Raw genomic sequence first — 15,156 nt, 5'->3', positions numbered from 1 at the left:
TTTTAATGGGGCAGAAAACTTAGATGCAGTAATTGGGTTCTCTTTCCTGTTATTTTATTTCAGGGAACAGTGCTTTTTGTGGGACTGAAATAAAGTCTAATATGTGAAAAAGTGAGAAGTTCGAGGATGTTAGTTAACAAGTGAAAGCACATAAGTAACATGGAAGGGATTTGACTGCTCTGTGAATTTTTAGCAAAGGATGGATAATATCATGAAAAATGTTTCGTCACAAGAGAGGAAATTAATTGAGGGAAGAATGTGCTTTAAAAAAATGCAGAATGAAACAGTGTTTGCTAAATCGAAAAGACTAGCATTTATATTCAGAGAAATGCCACTTTTATATTTCTAAATTATTCCATCAAAAACAATTATGATAATAAAGGAAGCAAATGACTGAACTCTTCCTTTCCATTATCTGCATAGTTTTTCAGCCTTTCCCAATGAACATGAGTTCTAAATGAAGTCAGAAAGCACACTTGTTTGGTTTTAGTAGGAGGTAAATCAAATCTTAAGTGGTCATAATTCCTGGTTATATCCATGTGAGTTTTGCATGAGGACATGTAGAAATCAGTCATGCAAATCAGGGAAGAGAATTTGGATTTAAAATTGAGTAAATAGAAAATTTAAAATATATTCCTCATAACTTTTTTTTTTTTTTTTTTCTTCTTTTAAAGTAACGTTGATATGGACCAACAATGAATATTGAGTTGAATATACCAGTGAATGTGGTCAATTAAAAGTAGAAAAGATGATTCGTTAATTATGCTATGTTTATCATTTGTCTTGACTTGTTGACTCTTCTTCTTCTTCTTTTTTTTTTTTTTTTTTTCCAAATAGTTTACATTATCCCTACTAATGATACTGGAGGAGGCTTCCACATTAATGGTTCTAAATAATCATACAGGAAGACATCATCATGTTCACAATATTTTTCTTTGGGGTTGGTCTCTTCTCACTGGTGAAAAGATGAGGGGAAATGGACTCAAGTTGTACCAGAAGAGGTTTATGTTGGATATCAGGAAAAGCTCCTTTATAGAAATGGTCATTAAGCACTGGAATAGGCTCCCCAGTGAGGTGGTTGAGTCACCATCCCTTGATGTATTTAAAAACTGTTTGTATGTGGTGCTCGGGGACAGGATTTAGTGGAGGGTTGTTAGTTAGTGTAGCATGGTTAGGTTGTGGTTGGTCTTGATGTTCTATAAGGTCTTTTCCAGCCTGAGATATTCTATGATTCTATGATTTTTCAAGAAGAGAAGAATCAAGCAGTTAACTGAAATATATGAGCATTTGGTTTTGTTCAAAGAAACGATTGCTTTCTCAGTAAATAATGTGTATTTCCAGTTCCATAACTCTACGATAGTGGATGTCTGTTGAGGACATATAGATTTGGTTGGATTTTCTACATTTTGGATTGCACAATAATTCACATCAGATAGTTGGAGTTCACTGTTTGCAATGGATTACTTGTTAGTAGGTGAGACAAATAGATCTTCAGTCATCTTAAGGTTATTTGGAAGATTGTCTTCAGGTACCTGGAGAGTTCACATGTAAATAAATTGAAATTCTGACCATAAATACTGTGAAAATTGACACATTCATAGGCATCACTTTCAACTTCTCAAGAAAATGCTATGTAAGATCTACAGATTTGCTGTGCAGATGATATTTCATCAGCATTTAGAGTACAAAAATGTCTTTTTCTTGAGTCTGCTCCTAATTTTAGGTTGGCATCCAAAAGAATGGAGTTGGAACTGTTGAAGAGATATTGAAGAACCAGATCTGGTGGGCAGCTATGGAAGCTGCCCTGGCTTTTACCTCAGGTGAGAGTTTAAAACATTCCTGTTGCTTTCCATGCCTCGGTGAAAACTTCAAGGGCACTGAAGTTTTATTGCAGCCATTTTAGCTAGACCAAATTCAGAGGACACCCTGTACTCTACTTATTCATGTTATAGGAGGGATTGTACTAAAAGGACAAGAAATGATCCAGCTTGAGTAATTATTTTAATGGTGTCTTCTCCGTGTTCTTAACAAAATGGAAAGTTATAACTTTTTTTTCTGCTTTTTTTTTTTTTTTTTACTTTTTACTTTTTATTTTTATTTTTTCCCTAAAGATATATTCAGATGACTTTAAAACCCTGTACAATTCACGTGACTGAAGCACTTGGCAGGAGACAGAAAACTGTGTATTCTAGCTTGGCAGACATCAGTTCCAAATGGAAAGTACAAAAACTGGAGATACTGGTTATTCCAGGTTTGTGTCTCCAAGCGGACCATGGAAACAGTCTGACCGCATCACTAGTAACCTGTAACTCTGCTTTGTGTGCTGATTATGGAAATCTGTATTTGCTTAAATGAGCATGCAGACTGTCTTTCTGTATGGATGTCAGTCTTTCTCCTGCTATCAGGGTTAATTCTGAGATAGTGCAACATTAACTAGTGAGTGGCTAATATCTTTTAAAAAATAATTCCTGCTCCTGTCTTTGTTTCATATACATATTAACAGCTGCCATACAATCTTGTTCAGTTTTTAAAGCAGTAAAAGCTGAACACTCCAATTTTTCCAAAGTGTATTCCTTTATAAATATGCAGATTCTGGAATGTTGTTAGGATACACAACCACAACCAGACAGATGATTGTAAAGGAGGCATTAACTACCAGGCTATAAAATGTAACGATGGAAAGGACTGAAGCCTTGGCATAAGCAGGCACTATGGAAAGCACTTGAAAAAGCAGTGTTGTTTTTTGTTTGTTTGTTTGTTTGTTTCTTAATTTACAAGTGCTTTGAAACAAACCTAGTTAACAAGCCGAATACTTACAACGTCTGAAAGCTCCAATGAAGCTCCAATTGACTTTAATTTGGCTCATACTTTGGCAGGAAAGGAGAAAAGCCTGGGAGAAATGACCTTTGCTTATTCCCTAGAGTGTAAACAATTGAGAGATAGATATGAACAGATCTATGTTCTCTGTTGGAGCATTTTCTCCTCTTGGTACATACTGTGTAATGAATGTATAACTCATACTGGCGTCAATAGTAATTATGCACATGTACTGAGAGGGAACAAAAGTTTTAAACTCGGGCCTTTCATAAAATCTTATTACCATTGCTCCATAGGCCACTGTTCAATACAGTGAGTTAATAAGCATTAGTTAAATTCTTTTTGGAGAAGTAGCAGTAATATGGGTAAAATGTTTAATATGAATTTGTTGCTTAGTTACTTTCTAAAGAGAAAAGAACTTAGATAAAATACATGTTTTGTGATAGTTTTTCCTTCTGTTTTCTCTTTAATATTCTGCATTGTTTTGGCAGTTAATACTACTGGAGGTGAGAAAAGTAGTCAATTTTTAATCATTTGAAATCTGAATATGTATTGTTTTTCATACAAAGAGTAATGTGAAAGAATACAAATATTTATGGTTAAGCATTCCAGTCAGGAAATGTATGGGCAATCTTCATTTTACAACACGATGTATAATACATTATGTTACCTCCTTTAATTATGTGTTTGTATAGCACTTCTCAAATAATTTTTGTTCCAACAAGTTTAAATACTGGTTTATGCAATTTTCTCGTACTATGTATTATTCAGTGTATGCTAGGAAGAATTCATGAAAGTCTTTAATATAAATTCACATAGCATGCTGATGTTATTCAAGAAATTTATAAATAAATCACATTTTCTGGAACACCAATAGTCTTTAGATCTCAGAGCCTTACAGAAGAGTTGATCCTAAAGAAAGGTAATTGAGGCAGAGTTCAACAGCATTTTGATTCCTCCAGGTCAAGGCTTCTGACCTCAGCGCAGGATATATTCCTTTCATAAACAAAGAGATGCTTTAAAATTAAGAACTAATCATAGCTCTAATATTGCTGATGGCTTAGAAAATACATTGCAGATCACCACTAGCTATAAAGAAAACAAATTATGAAGGTGCATACCAATAACAGCCTGTGAGTCTGAAGGCAACATGTCTTCTAGGGCCTTTCCCCTGCTTTTCAAGTTAAACAAACTCCATCTCACAGGAATGCTCGTATGCTGCCAGCAGAGTTAACAGCAAGTCACTGGGATGCAGAAGCTGACATCCCTCCCTCTCTATGTTGTACTGAGGAACCAAACAGGTTGTAAGAGAAGGTAAAAATGTTTTCTTTCCCAGTGTCTAGAACCATGGAGAATACAGAGGAAAGGCATTTATACACCCACACTTTCACATACTTGCTCTTGATACGCCTCTCTAGTGAAATTTAGAAGAAAAACAGAAGTAAGAGACGCCTGTAGTGTGAAAATGATAAAAGGGACTTCCCAGAGCACACAGAAATATCTGTATCATCACATTGCTACCCTATTGCATGCTGCCTGCTTTTGTCACAGCACGTTTCTTTGTTACTTGAGAACTTTGCATTGCAGATGCCAAAGGTAGGTGTCCAAATATCACCTGTGACATAGTTGTTTTATGTTTCTGTTTTTATTATTTTATTTTCTTTTATTTGTGCATTATTTCAAATACTTCTGTTTTCCTTAACAGTACTGAAAATGGCTACACGTCTGCATTTTAGATGTGCGAGGGGATGGCTAATCAGCACAAACAGGACATAGTGATTATCTAAACCATTCATATTTTGTACTGTGATTGCTTTTATCATGCTCTTCACCAGGCTTATAAAATTAAAAGATCAGTTTAGAGTAACTCTTGCAATCCATTTATAAATAAATTAAGCTTTACAGCTTTCTTCATTCAGCCCGTATGATTATACCGTTCCGGATCTTAGCATCCTTATGCTTCGATCAGATGCCATATTGTATAGTCTATTTAAAAATGTTATTTTGAATGAGCTTGATAAGCATTAAATGGGGTAAAAAATTGTTTTGTTGCGAGCCAGGAAGAATGCATACTTGATTAAATATCAAAGACCAAAATTTACAAAATAATGCCATCAGAACAGAAGCAAATTCAGCCTACAAGCATTAAGAGAAGATATGATTAAACTGATTATGTTGTGCAGCATTGCTCATTGCTACTATACAATTCTGCTGCCTGCTGAACTCTCTGTTTTACAGTAGGAGTAACATATTTTGCTCATCAGGCTAACATGTACATCTGGAACAAAATTATTGCTGCAAATAAAATCAAGAACTGTGACAGAACTTTTATGTATCTATATATTGGAAGCAAGTATTCGCTAGATAAATCATCTTAATAGCATGGTTAAACAGTGCTCTTTGCTAGTCACGCTACCAGACATACTGGGACAATACTTTCTTGCCACAAAAAATGGAAATATAAAGTCTGAATGGATGTTCACCAGGCAATGAGTTCAGCCACACAGTTCTAAGAAATGAGCGGTCTGTTGATTTCCTACAAATACTTATCTCTCATAACTGCAGTTAATTCAGACACAGTAGACAAAGGATGTTGGTGGGATTTACTGTATTTACAGTAAACTTGTGTGTATAAATTAATAGATACCAAATGTAAAAATAATTTAGTTTACTGATCTTTCATTTTAGTGACTTAGTAATCTCACTTTGCATATTGTAGAAAAATTGACTGAGGATGTATTCATTCAGGTGAGATTAAAACAAAAATGCATGGGAAGTGTTTTTAGCTGATTTCCTACAGAAGGGATGTCTTAGCGGTGGCAGCTCAAAGCCCAGACACATACAAAGGAACAAAAAGAAAGACAACGGAAAAAATGAGCCTCATGAATTCATTTAACTATACTTTGGGTGTTAGCATATTAACTATGTTATTTGCTGAATTCTGTAAAAAGGCAGATGATGGATAGCAATTCTAGTGACTTTCTCTACAGCCTGGCACAGTGCAGAGGGAGAAATTTACTGCTGGAATGAGATGGAAAAGCCTCTGGCTGCTGAAGTGCCTGCCTCCTACTAAGCCATCAGGTATTTCCAAGTAAAGAGATTCTAACTTCACAAGCAAAGATTTTAAATCCAAGGCACCAGTATGAAGTTTAAGACTGATATTCAGTCATTAGTAGAGTTTGACTGCTGTGGTGGGATGCCTTGAATAATTTCTTGAAGTTTGTGGTATATAATATATATATGTAATTTAAGCTACAAACGACATCTAAGAGCTATCAGTGATTCAGAGTCATAGCTAAGTTTCCAGAAGGAAGTATGAAATGTAGAGAAAGATCAATGTTGTGATGATTCTGAGTAGTAGTTTTTATTTCTGTTTGGACATCTGCCGGTGAACCCCAGCATGAACTACAAGAGAAGGTCAAAGACTGAATGAGTAGCTCATGTTAACCTTACTTCGTCCTCCTACTCTCTAAGGTAATAAGACCTGGATTGGTCAATGTATGTATAAATATATTTTTATCCGTTCTTTTTTCCAATGTTATTCTACTCCAAATACAATGTTGTCATTTTGTTTGTATCAAATGCTCTTGTATATTTTTAAGGCTTCACTGGTACAATGCTAGAAGCAAAGTATCATCAACCACTTAAACAGGCTTTGTAGCATAGAAAGTCCTTGGGAAAAGCAGGAATCTGATGATAATGCCCCCCCCAAAAAAACAAAAAAAACAAAACAACAACAACAACAAAAAAAAAAACAAACAGGAAAAAGAAAAAAAGGAAGAAAAAAGTGCTGAATCTGTTTTAGCTGACTGATAAACGTAAATCCTCATCTAATTACACTGTTGAACTGTCACACCTTAAACATAGGAGAGAACAAGTTTTCGAATGAGACCTGGTGTATTCAAATTCACTACCTTTGCAGTACAAGAAAAATTACACCAGGAACTGATATGGATAGGTTAAGATGGATAGGATAGGATAGGATAGGATAGGATAGGATAGGATAGGATAGGATAGGATAGGATAGGATAGGATAGGTCTGACTGCTTTTGGGATGTCTCACAGGTAAAACGCATCTCAATGCCCCCTGAACACTGGCAGGTGTGGGGCATCAGCCACACCTCTAGGAAGCCTGTTCCAGTGTCTAATTGCTCTCAAGCTGAAATATCTTTTAATGCCCAGTCTGATCCTGCCTCAATAGCTCTTTGCTCTTTCCACCCTGCCATCAGTTCCCAGGAGCAGAGTCTGGCACCTCCCTCTTCCCTTCACCAAGGCTCTGAAGGGAGCAGTGATGTCACCTTGCCAGAACCCAATGTCCACAACCTCTCCTCAGAGGTCATGCCTTTAGCCCCATTACCAGCTCTACTGCCATCCTCTGGATGTTTCCAAGGACCTTAACATTCTTTTGGTATTATGGGGAACAGAACTCCACACAATATTCCAGGTAAGCCTCCACCAATGCTCAGTGTGTTCTTGCTGAAGTTCATGCCACTGCTGATGGCTCAAAGCTCCAGTGCATCTACATACTTATGTAAGGCCCCTTGTCCACCAGAAAGTCAGTAGTACCTCCCAGTTTAATATTGTCAGGACATTTTACTAAAGATGCATTCCACTCCTATAATCATACCATTGATAAAAATATTGAACAAAACTGGCCTGAAGAGTGAGCCCTGGAGAACACTGCTAGTGACTGGCCACCAGCCAGTTGTAGCCCCATTCACTATCATACTTTGAGCTCTGCCATTCAGCCTGTACTTTCCCTAGTGGAGTGTGAACCTGTTCATCTCACAGTTGGACAGCTGGTCCAGGTGACTTCTGATTAAATCCAGAAAAATTATATTCACTACCTTCCCTTCTTCCAGCAGGTGATCTTGTTGTGAAAAGGTATAAAATTTGTGTAGAAATATGTTTAACTGTTATGTATCGTGCATACATACCCCTGTATGTATGCACCATATATGTATACACAAACTTTCAGAAAGCAAAAATTCATGTATAGGAAATGTACTCAGTACAAAATTGTATGTATTATACAGAATTCAATTTAAGATAAGGTTACTATAATCTCTTTCCAGCAATCTTTATTATTATTTAAAAGGAAAAATAAAAGGAAAAATAAAGAAAATGTAGTAGAGAACAATCAGAACTTTGGTGTGTTTTTTTGTGTGTGTGTGTGTTTTTTTTGTTGTTGTTGTTTTTGTATTACACTCAGGTAAGTAGTAAGAAAAAAGTCAAAGATGTGAAAATACTTTAAGTACATGCAAAAACAAACTGTACTGACAAATGCTTTGTTACATCTGTTAATGTCAGATATAAAAATATTTGAAGTACATAACTTTATTTTGTATTGTACAGCTGAAGACCCAGCTATTGTATTGTCCTAACATAGCTAATGGCATTGCTGCATTTACTGACAAGAGACTTCTTACTAACACAATATTTTTTGATCCTTTACATAATGTATTGTAGCACAGTTCAAAAATCAGACAGTCCAGTTGTTTTTTTCTCCCTAGTTCATCATGTGGTCATGTTGTATTACCTTCAGGGCTTTTTTGTTTGTTTGTTTTACCTCCAATATAATTGGGCCTGTTACATTTTCTGTACTCCATCTATTTTTTTTTATGTTTGTTTGGGAGTATTTTGAAATACACTTGACCTTGTTAACAAGCATCTGACAATTATCATAATCTGACATGCCAAGAGTTGTATTGAATTTTCTCTTCTTATGGACACTAATTGCATATTTGAAGTGATGGATTTTGTTTCTTCAGTGGTGTGCTCCTTGATAAATTATTTATCATAATTTGGGGAAGTAGTGTGATTTTATTTCTCTGAATTTCCAAAAATGCATACACAAGGCAAATATAAATCATGCGCCATCAACTAACTGTTATAAAACTATTTACATGGAAACAGGGCAATTCTGTCCTATTTTCTGATCATCAGTTAGTGCTTAAGAAAAGCAGGTAGAATCGAGAGATGACTGAATCAGTTCATGTTTGACATAATATATCATATTTAGTACCCTTATTAATCTTAGGTATCTGCCTGGGGAACTGTAAAGATACATTATTTAGTCTCTTCACTGGAAGAAGAGTATTTCTCTCTCATCTTCCTCCACGTCCCCACACCACTTTACTACAAGCCCCCCACCTCATCCTATACCAGAGCCCTTGATTCCCACCCATTTGTCACACTTTCACTGTCAAAAATATGTTGTGAGAGATAACAGATGAGTGAGACTGGAAAGAATTGCATCTGTGCAACAGGACCTACATAGCTCATACACAAACTGCTGCATTTTGATGTCTGTGTTATTTACATCTCCCATTCCTGAACATGAAGGGGACAGGGGAGAGATCTGTGGACACCCAGGCATACTGCCTCCAAATGATTTCCTCTGAACTGCAGAGCTGTAGCTCATTCCTCACAACTGGCCATACATTTTAAAGACAGCATTTGATTGTGGATGCTTTACAACAGAGAGATTTCAGAGGCTTCCAACAGGAGGAACAATTATGAAAAAAAAAACTAAATAAATGGGCATATGGTGAGGAGAGACTATTGAAAGAACAACTAAAAGAACTTCTTCATGCTTTCCAATTCATGAAAATGGGTATAGAAAGCAAAGGAATAATTCTGCCAATATAGAAATGGGCATGAAACCTGGAGCCCTCTGGTTAGAAAAAAATAGCTTGTCTGAGCTCTGAATATTTTAAGAGAGTTATTCAAATGGAAGTTGCAGTTCATAGAATCACAGATTGGTCAGGGTCAGGGGGTATCTCTGTGTCCATCAGGCTCAGCCCCTGCTCCAGCAGGACACCCAGAGCAGGGTGCCAAGCCTGCAGCCAAGGCATCTCCTGGAGATCCCCAAAAAGGAGACTGCAGAGCATGTGCCAGCGCTTCCTGATGTTCAGGAGAAACTTGCTGTATTACAGTTTGCACCCATTGCCTCTTGCCCTGCCAATGGGAGCCACTGAAAAGAGCCTGGCTCCACCCTCCCTGCACCCTTCATTCAGGTATTTACTGACATCCGAAGGATTTTCCTGAGTCTCCTTTTCTCCAGGCTGAGCAGACTGTACCTGAAGTCCATGTCAATAAATCACTGTTTTCATGACCTTATTAAGTTTTGTTTGGCAATTCCATGTAACTGTTGTGCTGATTAACATGTCACTGAAGTCTCTGGGCTCTGAGGGTAATTAGGGATGATGGAGCAGATACCCAAATTCTTCTTATTACATCTCCTATCATGTTTTTACAACCCCCATGGCAATTATAGGCAGGCTATTTTAAAGTACTTCCTGCAACCTCTTTTTTTTTTTCCTCCTTTCTTTTTAAGCTCAGAATTGTAGTTATTTAGCATTTCAAACAGCTGTGAAAGTGCAGGAAATGGCTGCTAGCAGCTACATTTTGGAAGGAAGACTTTCAAGAAAATTTTCTCTAGTTAGAAAACTTCTAAAATGTTTAGTTACTTTTTTTTTTTTTTTTCCCCGACAAGAAAGGTAATGAACATTTATAGACCTTTAAAAGCATGTAATATCACAAAATCCATGAGATTTCTGCACTGGGAACTGTGCAAGCATTCCTGAGATTCCCCGCACTTTTAAGCAGGTGGCAGTGTCGGTTAAAAAGACATCGTTTTTCCTGCAGCAGATAGAAATTGTTGCTCTCCAATCTCTCCATTTATCTTAATGAAAGGTAAGAATATATTGTACTTTTATTAGGTTCCTATCTAGATAAGGATAGAAAAATTTGAAAAGTATGTCTTCGATGACTCAAAACTCTTTTATTGTTTTCAGATGTAGCTTTGTGAGTTTTATTTCTCGGAATGAGAGACTGCAGTAAGATACATAATTCTTCTTTAATGCCGTGCTAGCATGAAGAACTATCTTCCAATGAGGCTGGAGGATGTTGTAGCACTGTAAGTCAGCACCGGCTCCCACAACATTTTCATAGTTTCAATAAATACAGAGTCTGTGTCCCTTCTTCTGTTGGATCTTTTGCTGTTCTACTGACATAGGCTCAGCAGGCAAGGCAATAAAGATTTCGTGTAGGTTTGCATGTCTGTACTTTTCTAGTAATTTCTTCTTCCTTTGTTTAGGTGTGCCTAAGATGTGATATCTACCATTTGCACCTACGAATACCTAGTGAGGTGTGTTTTTAATCAGACATATCCTATCGTGTTAAGCAAAAACAAACAAAACGTTTTAATAGAGTTTCATTTAATGAACAGTAAGTAGCTTTGATCTCTTGGCAATGTGGGAAAACAACAAATACAGTTCAGAAGAAATTTTTGAACATTACTATAAATGTGGTAAGAATCTCTGTCATTAAGTGGCAGATTTTTTTCCAGGGAGATAAGAGAATGTATGTGTGCATTAGGGAGGGGAGAAATTTTGTTTGTTTGGTTGGCTTTGGTCTGAATTGGATTTTAGAATATTGAAACAGACTTGATTCTTATTTTCACAAACTTTAAAATTTTCCAACAGGCCAACTAAACCAATATGGAAGCATCCAGCCTCTAGTCAGAGTGACCAGGTGGTGGATGGAGGAGAAACCATGAGGATGGCACAGGGAAGCACTTTGTCCACTTGCATTCACGAGATGAGATTCCCCATTTAAAACCATGTTAGCAAAACGCTTTAAGGGCTGAGCAGAGTTTCCACCCATTAATATATGTGTTTCAGAGGTGGCAAGCCACACTGTCTTCATTCAAACAACGTGATAACCCACCATCAGTCTGGGTTTAACATGAGGAGCTCTCAGTGAGCAATGAAGGCTGTGGGTAGCACTGTGTGAAGGGCAAAGGATGGGGACACTGGGGAGCAGGAGGGTACCTGAGGGTCTGTGGAACCTCAGGTAACCATGGCCCTTGTTTCAGCCGCCAATGCTTCAGTTCCTCCCCGCACACACACCCCGTGCCCCCACCCTTCCCACGCACACTCAGGGCGCGCACACATCTCTACCCACACGCGCGCCTCTCCCCTCCCAGCCATCGGACACCAGGCGCATGCGCAGCGGCGGGCGCGGAGCTGTCCGAGTGCTGAATTTATAGCGCTGTGCGCTCCTACCCGCCTCATTCCAGCACAGGCGCTGGGGTTCCCCGCAGCCCCCGCCGCCCGCTCGCTCCCGCACGGCAGCACCGACACCTCCCTGACCACAGGGGAGTGGAACGAAGCGAGCCAGTAGCCCCACCACCCTTCCTAAATACTACTTTTCAAAGCAAAAGGGGAATAAAACACATCGGCAACAGACTGCTTGCTCTCAACGCTACTCCCCTTTGGGTGACACTCTTTGGGTAGTAGGGTTTTCCCTTCTATCTCTTCCCTTTTTTTTTTTTTTCCTTTTAAATANTTTTTTTTTTTCCCCGACAAGAAAGGTAATGAACATTTATAGACCTTTAAAAACATGTAATATCACAAAATCCATGAGATTTCTGCACTGGGAACTGTGCAAGCATTCCTGAGATTCCCCGCACTTTTAAGCAGGTGGCAGTGTCGGTTAAAAAGACATCGTTTTTCCTGCAGCAGATAGAAATTGTTGCTCTCCAATCTCTCCATTTATCTTAATGAAAGGTAAGAATATATTGTACTTTTATTAGGTTCCTATCTAGATAAGGATAGAAAAATTTGAAAAGTATGTCTTCGATGACTCAAAACTCTTTTATTGTTTTCAGATGTAGCTTTGTGAGTTTTATTTCTCGGAATGAGAGACTGCAGTAAGATACATAATTCTTCTTTAATGCCGTGCTAGCATGAAGAACTATCTTCCAATGAGGCTGGAGGATGTTGTAGCACTGTAAGTCAGCACCGGCTCCCACAACATTTTCATAGTTTCAATAAATACAGAGTCTGTGTCCCTTCTTCTGTTGGATCTTTTGCTGTTCTACTGACATAGGCTCAGCAGGCAAGGCAATAAAGATTTCGTGTAGGTTTGCATGTCTGTACTTTTCTAGTAATTTCTTCTTCCTTTGTTTAGGTGTGCCTAAGATGTGATATCTACCATTTGCACCTACGAATACCTAGTGAGGTGTGTTTTTAATCAGACATATCCTATCGTGTTAAGCAAAAACAAACAAAACGTTTTAATAGAGTTTCATTTAATGAACAGTAAGTAGCTTTGATCTCTTGGCAATGTGGGAAAACAACAAATACAGTTCAGAAGAAATTTTTGAACATTACTATAAATGTGGTAAGAATCTCTGTCATTAAGTGGCAGATTTTTTTCCAGGGAGATAAGAGAATGTCTGTGTGCATTAGGGAGGGGAGAAATTTTGTTTGTTTGGTTGGCTTTGGTCTGAATTGGATTTTAGAATATTGAAACAGACTTGATTCTTATTTTCACAAACTTTAAAATTTTCCAACAGGCCAACTAAACCAATATGGAAGCATCCAGCCTCTAGCCAGAGTGACCAGGTGGTGGATGGAGGAGAAACCACGAGGATGGCACAGGGAAGCACTTTGTCCACTTACATTCAATAGATGAGATTCCCCATTTAAAACCATGTTAACAAAACGCTTTAAGGGCAGAGCAGTTTTTCCACCCATTAATACATGTGTTTCAGAGGTGGCAAGCCACACTGTCTTCATTCAAACAACGTGATAACCCACCATCAGTCTGGGTTTAACATGAGGAGCTCTCAGTGAGCAATGAAGGCTGTGGGTAGCGCTGTGTGAAGGGCAAAGGATGGGGACACTGGGGAGCAGGAGGGTACCTGAGGGTCTGTGGAACCTCAGGTAACCATGGCCCTTGTTTCAGCCGCCAATGCTTCAGTTCCTCCCCGCACACACACCCCGTGCCCCCACCCTTCCCACGCACACTCAGGGCGCGCACACATCTACCCACACGCGCGCCTCTCCCCTCCCAGCCATCGGACACCAGGCGCATGCGCAGCGGCGGGCGCGGAGCTGTCCGAGTGCTGAATTTATAGCGCTGTGCGCTCCTACCCGCCTCATTCCAGCACAGGCGCTGGGGTTCCCCGCAGCCCCCGCCGCCCTCTCGCTCCCGCACGGCAGCACCGACACCTCCCTGACCACAGGGGAGTGGAACGAAGCGAGCCAGTAGCCCCAGCACCCTTCCTAAATACTACTTTTCAAAGCAAAAGGGGAATAAAACACATCGGCAACAGACTGCTTGCTCTCAACGCTACTCCCCTTTGGGTGACACTCTTTGGGTAGTAGGGTTTTCTCTTCTTTGGGTAGTAGGGTTTTCTCTTCTATCTCTTCCCTTTTTTTTCTTTTTTTTAAATCTCTTTTTAATTTTTTTTCTATATTCTTTTTTATTTATTTTTTTTTTTTTTTTTTTTTTTTTTCCCTTCACCCAATAAAAGCAAGGTGGGGAATAACCAGGTCTGATGCTTTGTCTCTTTTGCGTTGGCTGCTGGAGATGAGCCTAGGCTTGACCTGACCATGATTCCAAGGACTGGCATTTCTTTTTTATCCCCAGTTTGTAGAGATCCAAACCTTCTTTTCCTGATTGTCAAGAAAAATAAATTATTGCTGAATTTGGGAATCTAGGCAGCACCAGCATACTTTCTTCCTGCATCTCTCTGGAATCGTTTCTGGGATATTTTCCAAATCAGCACAGAAAGCAGAAGGAATGAACCGTCAGCTAGTGAAAATTTTGACAACCTTATTTGCATTTTTCTTAGAGACAAACCACTTCAGGTAGGTAACATGGCTCTTTGTATTGATATTTTTTAAAGACTGTAGAAACTGTAACTATAAAGAAACTACGTCACATTAACCTAGTTTGTTTGCTATATTTGAGAGTGTTTTGTGTTCATTCTATATAGACTTTCTTTTTTACACTCAGAGACTCGTTGCTTGGTAACAAACACCAAAAAATATTCAAGTTTGGGTGATCTATTTTTTATTTTCCATTTCTCTGATTCAAATACATGCTTTGTTACTGATTAACAATATAGCTGAAAGCAGTTTCTTCAGTTTTTCTTCCAAATGCTATTTAATCCTTATACTCCCTCCAGAGCTTATGTAGGAAGTTGCTTTGGTTCCCTCCTCTTCAGGCTCTGAAAATGATCAACCAGGTTTGTCAGGGATGTGGTTATTCGAAATTAGAGATCCAGTCTTCTGATTTTGGAAAAATGCTGAATTAAACCATTACTATGCTCATTTGCAGTATCAGTACATCAGATTATTGCTTCTAATTTCTATTTTCTCTTTTTATTTTATTTCTAACGCTTGATGAGCTTTTGCTTCAGCTACTGACTTCTTGTGATACAAGGCAAACAAGTCATTGCTGTTAACCAAAACACCTCAGCTGAGATTCCTTATTTTCATGTACAAAGCTGTGTATTTACATGTAAAATACAAAATGCTT

The 15,156-nt window shown here is 38.4% G+C and overlaps 1 protein-coding gene across 3 annotated transcripts in view; it reads left to right on the top strand.

Annotated features, from left to right (window-relative positions):
• The first annotated feature begins 14,088 nt into the window (after positions 1–14,088).
• The window catches only part of GLRA2 (glycine receptor alpha 2), a 121,241-nt gene continuing 120,173 nt past the window's right edge, over positions 14,089–15,156 (top strand). The window contains exon 1 of one of the 3 annotated variants that reach the window (XM_015886733.2): positions 14,089–14,483. In XM_015886733.2, coding sequence (XP_015742219.1) covers positions 14,416–14,483 — 68 coding nt within the window. In that variant the 5' untranslated portion in view covers positions 14,089–14,415. The remainder of the gene's footprint in view (positions 14,484–15,156) is intronic. The other 2 variants (XM_015886723.2, XM_015886741.2) reach the window with 2 other exon arrangements.

The sequence above is a fragment of the Coturnix japonica genome, chromosome 1 (assembly GCF_001577835.2).
Source record: "Coturnix japonica isolate 7356 chromosome 1, Coturnix japonica 2.1, whole genome shotgun sequence".
Classification (NCBI taxonomy): domain Eukaryota; kingdom Metazoa; phylum Chordata; class Aves; order Galliformes; family Phasianidae; genus Coturnix; species Coturnix japonica.
This window is presented reverse-complemented; position numbering and strand designations above follow the sequence as displayed.